The sequence below is a fragment of the Rhagoletis pomonella genome, unplaced genomic scaffold (genome assembly GCF_013731165.1).
Source record: "Rhagoletis pomonella isolate Grant_MI unplaced genomic scaffold, Rhpom_1.0 Rhpom_scaffold_00006, whole genome shotgun sequence".
Lineage (NCBI taxonomy): Eukaryota > Metazoa > Arthropoda > Insecta > Diptera > Tephritidae > Rhagoletis > Rhagoletis pomonella.
In genome coordinates, this window is record NW_023458560.1 from 23,630,948 (window position 1) to 23,640,475 (window position 9,528).

The 9,528-nt window shown below is 41.1% G+C and overlaps 1 protein-coding gene across 1 annotated transcript; it reads right to left on the reverse strand.

The window, feature by feature from the left end:
* Positions 1 to 314: 314 nt before the first annotated feature.
* On the reverse strand, positions 315 to 5,329 carry LOC118740525 (protein sister of odd and bowel). Its single transcript, XM_036472093.1, has 2 exons — positions 1,699 to 5,329; positions 315 to 1,551 (listed from the first exon to the last, which is right to left on the reverse strand). Exons 1-2 carry the CDS (start codon positions 3,651 to 3,653, stop codon positions 1,041 to 1,043), a joined length of 2,466 nt encoding a protein of 821 aa, XP_036327986.1. The 5' UTR covers positions 3,654 to 5,329; the 3' UTR covers positions 315 to 1,040.
* Between the last annotated feature and the right edge of the window lie 4,199 nt (positions 5,330 to 9,528).

A 9,528-nucleotide genomic window follows, 5' to 3' on the forward strand; every position in this document is an offset into this window, starting at 1 on the left:
ACTGTAGGTCATAAGCTATCTGTGTGCAAATTTTCATGTAAATCCGTTTAGTCGTTTCCGCGTATTAATTTAATTAAACTTTTTTAACAGGTGGCAACTATTCCAAAAAATTAGCCTATTTTCTACAGTAGGTTATAAGCTATCTGCCTGCAAAATTTCATGCAAATCTATTCAGTCGTTTCCGCGTTTTAATTTAATGAAACTTTTTTAACAGGTGGCAACTCTTAAAAAAATATCCTATTAACCAATCTGGCCCATAAGCTATCTGCGTACAAAATTTAATGCAAATCCGTTCAGTCGTTTCCGCGTGATGATTTCCCAAATATCCAAACATACAAACTTTCACATTTATAATATTAGTAAGATAAGATTTAAATAATTCATTTGGGACTGAACGAAGGCCAGCGTTTCGGATCGAAAGCAGCACGTATAGCGCTGCGCTTGTCAGCCTGTCCCCTACTGACGTTTTGCATTCAGGCAGGTTCTGCCATTCACTTCCGAGTGAATTTCGGGCAATGTCACCTTGATTTCAAATTGAATGGGTTTAAAATTCACTCTGATTATGTAAATTTTATGTTTTAGAAAGAGATATTCATAAATACATACAACGTTAACGCTAAATGCGCTTGATTAGGACTGACTGTAAACTGGAACAATTTTATCTGGCATTTTTTACACCTAAACGGCTATTTACTACAATGTATGTACATAAGTATATTTGCACATGGGGCCTTTAAGTATTCCGATAACGATATGTCGCAGCTAAGCGTGTATGCGCTGCTATCTTCTATGTACTATGTATGTATATGTAGTAGTGTAAATGCATACCAAATTGCCCATTTGAGCTTATTACAGCCTCGCGCACGCGTCTTATGTACCTAGAGATTATTTCAAAAACAACCCATTTTCGTAAGTAGACATGAAACAGTCCCACGTGGTGTCAATCACAATTGTAAGGCCTATTATTATTATGTAAATATGTATGTATGTATATGACTATGCATATATTACCCTTTCATTAATCGAAACAGCAGCTGCCTTTAGTCAGTAACAGCAATCAGATCTAACGCGGCGGCATTCCGCACTGTGCTGCAATTTGGCAACAGTGCAACCGTAGCCTTTGAGCCCGAATTACGTGATGTCGTCATGGAATTACCACCACCACCACCACCACCACCACCAGTACCGCCACCAGTCGTTGACTGGAAGATATCTGCCACACTTACGGGCATTGAGAGTAAATGTTCGTTGCCGGAGCCCAGTCCACCTGCAGACATGCCCGAAAGGTTATGTGTAAGGCTGTGACGACGCAAATCGCAGTTACGACGAAAAACTTTACCGCAGGAAGCGCAATTATATGGCTTAATATCGGTGTGGGTGAGTAAGTGGGTCTTGAGATTGGAACGCTGATTGAAGGAGCGATTGCAGACGGGACACTTGTGCGGTGACTCCTCCATGTGCAGGATCTTGTGTACGGCCAGTGTGCGCGATTGGCAGAAACCTTTGCCACATTCGGCGCATTTGAAGGGCTTCTCCTTGGAGTGAATGTATCTGAGGGTGAAGAGGAAGAAGGGGAAAATAGGATATTAATTGAATGTAATGCAAGATGTTGAGTGAAAGTATGTACATAAATATGCGAGCGCTTGCTTCAAATAAATTACATTACAGTTTTAATCAATTTCTTCGCTCATTGCCTACCTGTGATCGCGCAGATGATCTTGCCGGCGGAATGCTTTGCCGCAGATGTCGCAGGAATAGGGCCGCTCATCGGTGTGTGTGCGCTCGTGTATGAGTAGATTATAGGACTTGGTGAATTGGCGATTGCAGAACTTGCAAATGAACTGTTTCTTGGAGCGTTGCGTGTTAGCGCCGGCAGTGGCAACAGTTGCACTGGCAGCCGCGCCGCCACCGCCAGGTGAACTAGCATTCAATGCAACAGCCTCATTAAGCGCGCTTGCAGCGACACCTTCATTTGCGATGAGCTGTTGGTGATTCAGCTTGTCTTGAAACATGGTGGCCTGCAACGTGGAAATAGACTCGATTTCAGGTGCAATCGACTGCTGCTGCTGCTGCTGTTGTTGCGTTTGCTGTTGTTGTTGCTGCTGCTGCTGCTGTTGAGTGATGCAATTGAATGCATTACTATTGAATATGAAATTATTATAGCTGCTTTCCAGTTCGCCAGCCTCAAAGGCAAGTCCCTCGTCGCCGTCTAGCAGCGGCAGGTCACAGTCGCCAAGGTCGCTGGCGCTGAGTTCATTGCTGGTGGCGCCTGTGCTCTGCAGCAGTGTCTGTATGGCATTCGTTGTGCTGACGTTGCGCTGCGCTTTGGACGCCTCTAGGCAAATGTGCGCGGTGTCTAGCGTAGGCAGTTCTTGTTGCTGCTGCTGCTGCTGCTGCTGTAGTGACTGCGCTGTAGCCGACATTGTTGCTATATTGTAGCTGCTATTATTGCTAGTTTCATCAGTAAGGTTGGAGGAATTTGTGTTGCTGTTGTTGGTGTTTGCATCGCCAGCGCTATCGTTGTTGTTGCTATTAGTTGCGGCTATTGTGTTGAAGCGAAAAACATCCGATTTGCCGGTGATGCGCTGTAGTGTCAAGTACGATTCCAAAGCTTGCAAATTGAGCGCCGCGGCGGCGGGAGAATTGACGGGCAATAGCGCCGCTTGCTGTAGACTGCTGACCATGGTGCCCTGCAAGGAGAGTACAACAGCGGCGGCGGCGGCGAGATCGTTAGTGGTGGTAGTGGTGGGCGTCGTCGAAACGCTCGATAGTGCAGAAGTAGTGTTGCTGTTGTTCACACTGTTGCAGTGCGCGGCTGTATTTCCGGTACTATTTGCGCTGCTTGAGTTACTGCCGCCGCTCACACCGCTGTGGCTGGACTTATTCATTTGCAAAAGAGACGCGCTATTGCCCGTATTTTGTTGGGGAGTTTGCGCACCAAGGCTGAGTTGAAGATTGCCCAGCTGTTGCTGACCACTGCCGCCGGCGTCATTCGATTCCTTCGCCAACGCCAATGCCATGGCCGCGACAGCCGAAGCAGTAACCGCTGTGGTGTTGGCATTTGTTGAGTTTGCTTTTTGATGCTGATGGCTGCCACCTGCTGTAATATTACTTATATTGCCAGTATTGTTGTTGCCACTGTGCGCGTTGTTGTTATTGCTTATATTATTGTTGTTTATGCGTTGTTGTTGCAGCTGCTGCTGCTCGAGCGCCGCGGCAACGGAAGTGGCATGCAGCTCAGCGGCGCACAGTTCCTCCTTGATGCGCGTTGCTATGGCAGCTGTGTTTGTAGCTGTGGTTGTTACTGCTGCAGTCGAGGAAAAGTGTACCGCTGTCTGCGCATGCGCATGCGCATGCCGTTGCTGTGATTGCTGCTGCAGGCGCTGTGTCTGCTGCATTTGTTGGTTGAACTTCTGCAATTGTTGTTGTTGTGGCAATTTCTGCGTCTGCGTCGGCTGTTCTTGCTGACCCTGCTGCATGCCCGCTAGCTGTGCTTGTGATTGCTGTTGTGACTGTTGTTGTCGTAACTGTGGGTGTTGTTGTGGTTTCAGATGCAATTGTTGTTGTTGTTGCTTCACATGATTTTGCAATTGTTGCTGTTGCTGCACACTATTGCCAGCGGCATTTGTGCGGCTACTCGTGGAGGAGTCCATTGCGCATGCGCAGCAGGATATCACAACGAAATGAACGACGTCGAGTTGCTGGCTAACCAGCTGGATGCGGCGAGTGCTGGCTCACTGTCCGCCTGCTCGCCTGCCTACTGGACAAGCGCACCTACGCAAGCTCTAACGAGTTAAGCTCGACTCACTTGGCAACTAACTCTACGCGCTTGTGGCTATTGGCAGTGCTGTTGTTGTTAATACGGTTTTGTTGTTGTTGTTGAGGCAGTTATGCGCTTTGCTTTTACTATTATCGTTCTTGTTGCCGTTAAACGCAAGCTCAAGCGAACGCGCGCGCGCAGGGGTGAACGTGTTGTTGTTGTGGTTGGTGTTTAGTTTTGCAGCTTATTCTTCTTCTTCGTTTTCGTTTTCGGTCTTCGGTCTGCTATCTCTTGAAGCTGCCACGGCGAGCGCATGAATATTAAAAACCATACGCCACCATAAATCACCGCTTAGTCACGCGCTCAAAAAGTCATAAAAATCGAATTTGACGTTGGTACAAGAGCAAAAGCAAAAACAAAAACACCCAGCAATTTTGCCCAATTGCAACCGCAGCAATGAAAGGAAAGAGTCAAATACGTACATATTAACAAACAAATTGGTCGGTAACAACTCCTTAGTACGCCTTAGCTGCGGTTTGGATGCAGCGCGCGTGGTTGTTGTTGTAGTTGTTGTAAGGTGTGTTGGCGTATATTCGCCCCGTTGCTTGATGAAGGATGTGTTGCGAAAATCTACGATACTACTAGACTTGCCTGTTTCGCTTTCTTCCCATCCGTTTTGTACGTGAACCTAGCACCCGCGCGGCTGTGACCGCTTCTCAAATGTTCGTCGTGGTCGCTGACGCGCACTTTATCTTTTTCGGCTTGCTATTAAAGCTATACCCAAGTAAATCGATCTTACTTCAAAAATTCCTGTCCGCATGCTAACAAGCTAAGAGTGCGGATTGCTGGCTGGCGGGATTGATGTCGCACTTCAAAATATCGCTTGGACGGTTTGACGGCGCCACGCCGGCCATTAACTGACACTTACGCTCTGAATATTTTTCTCTTTTTCCTTTCTTTTTCTTTTGAGCAGAAGGCTCAACCGCTGATTAGGCGACCACACAGGCGTTGTTGATTTAGGCTTTTGAACGCGCGTGTTTACAGTGTGTACAATTAGCACGAGGCACGACCTACGAGCGGCGGGCAGCGGCGGCTTGAACTACACAATTCTTAAGCAAATTTGTAATGCATGCGCGCGTCGAAAGCAAATACATACATTTCTTGAGGCGCACTGCAATTTCAATTACAGCACTTATTTAGGCACAATGTTTTTGTAAAGTTTTCTATTTTTCTATTTGTTCAAAAGCAAATTTCGCTCAGTCTGTCTCCGCGCACTTCCACTGCTGGTAGATAAATTATGCTAACAACACCGCTTATTGATTGCCGACACTTTCTTGTTGCGATAAGGCACATTCGCCGCTTTCGTTTCGCAAACACGACTAGCAGAGAATTTTATTCAAACAAAGAACGACAAAAAAAAATAACAGCAAAGAAAAACACACAATAGTAAGCTGCTGCACAGTTGCCGCTGCTGCAGCTCTATATTCTACAATGCTACAGATTCTGATGAGTAAGTGTATGAAGTGCGCGTAACGAAGGCTTTGCGTTAAGGGCGCGCACAATGTTGAGTAAGACCACGAAACAACTAAAAGGCTATTGCGCTGCTGGTTTGACGCGGACCTCCTGTGCAACAAACAGAGCAATTGAAACCGGCAACAAAAATAAGTTCAATACGCACACACTTACCAAATGGATAAGAGCGCGCCGTGTCGGCGTATGCGCTCATTCACTCAGCGCTTCACTCACCTTAATACAAACACATACACACACTCATACAATGACAGATAAGCGGCATGTAGCAGAGCGCGCGCGGTAGATGTACATTCATAAGCGCGTACAGTTTGAAATTTATACACACCTTCAATAGCAGCGATCAGTTGGCAGCGCTGTATATGTGCGTTGATCGTTGTACGATTCGCTAAAACTTAGGACTGTTGTGTACGGAAACGTGAGCGCGCGCGCAGGTGTTGGTGATTTCTTATCTATAGCTGCGCCATGCATTTATATGTATTAGGGTGCTCTTTTTCACACACATGCAGCCACGCGCGCGCATGCACATATACAATTAGCCACAACTACACGCTTACCAATAACCAGTTTCTTTAAACATTTTTTCTTTCAGCTAGCAACGAGTTTCCTCTCTCTCGCAAATATTTGTGGCTTCAACGAAAGGTAAGTCTTGCTTTTGAGCTCTGTTGCAACTCGCTAAACGAGTTAGTTAGGCTTCATCTGAGCAGTCTTATGGCCAGTACACGCTTGCCACGGCTTAATGGGTGGTTGGTTGGTTGGCTGACTAGTTGGTGGTTGAGTGGCAAAAAATCAGGCTTTAATGTAGCGATCAATGGGAATGCAAACGAGTTGTTAAATTGCGTGGGTGTAGTTATTTATACATATGTAAAATTATAGCTACATCGATGAAAGTCTCTTGATATTCAAATAGGTATAGCAAACAAGAGGAGAAGAATATTTGTGTGCGCATAAATGTGTAATAAACTATAGCTGATGATAATTTAAAGCTCTTTCTCGCCAAAAAGTTATAAGTTATTTAAGTAAATGATACGGTTTTTAGTCGAAAAAAAATAGATTCAAGAAAGAACCATGTCTTTTATATTCCAGCACGCGCTGTCAAGATTTTTAGAGGCATTTTAGTACTGCGACCCACATATTAGGGTAGAGCGGTAACAAAAGAAATTTTACGTTTCGAAATTCTTATAGCGGCAATCGTTGCCTTTGGATGTCAATAAAACACCCCTAAATTTTTTTTTCAGATCGGGCAATACTTTTCTGCTTCCATTTTTTGATTGAAATTTTAAGATTTCTGCAAATTCTAAACAAAATAACGTAATTTATCAAAATCAATTGTAGAAAAATTTTACGTACGCAGATTTTTAGTCAATTAAATTTAGTAAAATAAAGTGCAAGTTTAAAGTAGCTACAAAATACAGCTGATTTCAGGATTTTGTTGTTGTTCAGCATTTGGTTCCATACACAATATTTTATATGGAGAAACAAACCTACGTACATACATATCCATGTTAGACGATACCCCGCTATTGGAATTTCGAAATGCAAATTTTTTCCGCTCCGTCCTATTACTTATATCTATCGACCTATAACACCGTGCGACAAAAACAATAAAATTTCGTAACACAAGAAGCAGTCAATGTGCTCACGGAACTGTAGACCAAATATAGTAAGTAGGTTTTCTCTCTGACGTCAGGATTTTTTTAAAGGACTTTGAAGTTTAAAAAATATGATTTATTCCAAAAGATATTTAAAAAAAATCTGTGCACTGTTGAATAATTAAAAGAAAAGAAAATTTTTGGTTCATAAGGACGAATAGGTATTGAAAATGGTATTTTAATTAATTTTATTTTTTTAAGCTTATAACATTAGAAGGACGAAATTCGAAGATGTGGTCGAGTGCATGTTAGTACTTAGCATATAATTTTTTCAAAAATAATTATTGAAAAATTTCAAGTATATTCAAGGATACAATTTTAAAAGGATAGTTCCAATACCTAATAGTCCTTGTGCACCAAAAACTCCAATCGGCTTTATTTCTACAGAATTTTCTCTTTAATTTGATACCCATAATTTTATTCATCATTGCACTATATGTTTTAAATAATTTTTTGAATGAATCATATTTGCCAAAAATCAAAGTCCTTTTAAACAAAATCCTAACGCCAGTGAGTAAAACTAAAAACGCAGCTTTACTATAGTATTTGGCCAATAGTTTCGCGAGTATATTTATTCTTTTGTGCGTAAAATTTACTGTCGCACGGTGTAATCAATACAAATCAAAACACGCTTGAGCTGTTAAAAATTTTAGCACTTCTCAAGTTTCAGAATGTCTATCATATGCGCTGGGATTAACTCCGTTAGTCAGTTAGTAAAAACTTACAAGTAGCCTTTCCTTTTTGTAATTCGTTGTTTGGCGGCAACTTGATAATTCTCCCACTTCTTAAGATAGTTCTCAGTCGGACATACTATAGTACTTTGCCACCTTATCCATTAAAACCGGGAACTCACGAGAGGTTTACGCATACCCAAATAGTTGGGTCAAAAAAGTTTTGCACTTATTGCAACCAGGGCCATAAAGATAAAATCCTTCACACTTACAAACAAATTTTAAATGTTTAAACGAATTCCCAAAGTTATCACTATATATTTGTGCAGCGCTTTTGAAAAATGCTAACTTGTCTTACCTTTATGCTCGTAGTATGTGGAGTATGATTTCTTTTATAGAAAAACTTCGTCTAAAGAGAGAATTGCTTTTGGTATACTGAAATTTTGACTTTCTACTGTTGCAAATAACCCCGACTAACTTTGAAGATCGCTCCCCAATTTCGAGTTCCAAAAGTTTCACGAATTAGGAACCAATCCTCACCATCACAGTATTTAGACGGCATATAGATTCCTTAACGGTCACGCTCGGGAAGTATCTGAAGACTAGAAAATATCTGTTGACTTCGGAATGTGTGGGTAACCTTTCTAGGTTTCACATCAGGCCAGATGGGTGTTGCTTTGACCAGCATGGAAATGACCTTACTACATTTGCATGTGTAGCTTTTGTGTAAATAATCAAATTTATCAACTTAACCAAATATTATATTATTTTAACTTCTAACTAAATTTTAGGAAAAAATCTGGGCCCTTTTGAAAATCGGGCCCGGGTGAAACACCCCCCAATTTCCGACTAAAATAAAAGAAAACGTTTTTTTCTAATAGCGGTGTTAGCTTAGTTTATAGACCCTAATTATTTTTTAAATTCAATTTAATTAAAAATTTTACCGAAAAATGTTCGCAAATCTAACGAGTTGTTTTTTTTTTTAGTGTCACTCCCTTCTCTCGGCAGAAAAAAAAGTATAAAAGTAAAGTATACTTCCTACATTTATTTTAATCAATAAAGTTCCAGAAACAAGTACAATAAAAAGTAAATCAAGTAAACGAAATTAAAAAATATTAGCAGCTATTTTGTAATTTTTGAAATGTTATGATTTTTTTCATTTTAATAATTTAAGATACTTCAATTACTTTAACTACTTTTACAATTTTAGTTTTTATTTTACAATTTTGCTTTAGAATTTAATTAAGCCGTGCGAGTAAAAGCAGAGTTAGTCTAGACTTAATTTCCGCAACTTAACTTAATATTTTGGCCAACCTGTTATATGAGAAACTGTGTTGGCGGTTAGCGAAAACTTAACTTACCGTTAGCAACTGAAGAACCTGTAGATTTTAGATTCTTAAGTTACGGCCTTACGGAAATTGAGAGCTGTGAGAGAATCAGGCTTGCCAGATTTTTTGTTTTTGTATTTCTCAAAAATAAATTTACGGAAACATATTTTTTTTTGCACGAATTTTTTTGATCTGGCATTTTAGAAGGCAAACTGTCAAAGAGCTGAAAGAGAAAAAAAATATATATTTCCGCTTCTGGCTTAAGTTGACGTGTTGAGTAATCATTGATGATTTCTTACGGTAAGTCAAATTAAGTTAAGTCTAGACCTACTAAGCTTTAAACGTGTTAGATTACTGCGCTTGGTGCTACGGGGCGTATACGTTACAAAAACGCAACTATGGGTATATGATTATGGGTGGTTAATTTTACTTTTTTTAGTTTTCATTTAAATACCATTTCGCGATGGAATCTTGTTCTTTAACTCTTAAACTGAAGATAATGCATGATAGCTGTAACACCATTTTCACCCAAAAACACGTTTTTTGTCAAAAAATTTAGCAACTAGTGACATTTGCTCATATACATA

Excerpts from the sequence above, each read along its gene's own strand:
- LOC118740525 (XM_036472093.1), bottom strand. The coding sequence starts at position 3,653 with ATGGACTCCTCCACGAGTAGCCGCACAAATGCCGCTGGCAATAGTGTG. Across the intron at positions 1,552-1,698 it reads GATCATCTGCGCGATCACAG|ATACATTCACTCCAAGGAGA; the intron begins GTAGGCAATGAG and ends CTTCACCCTCAG.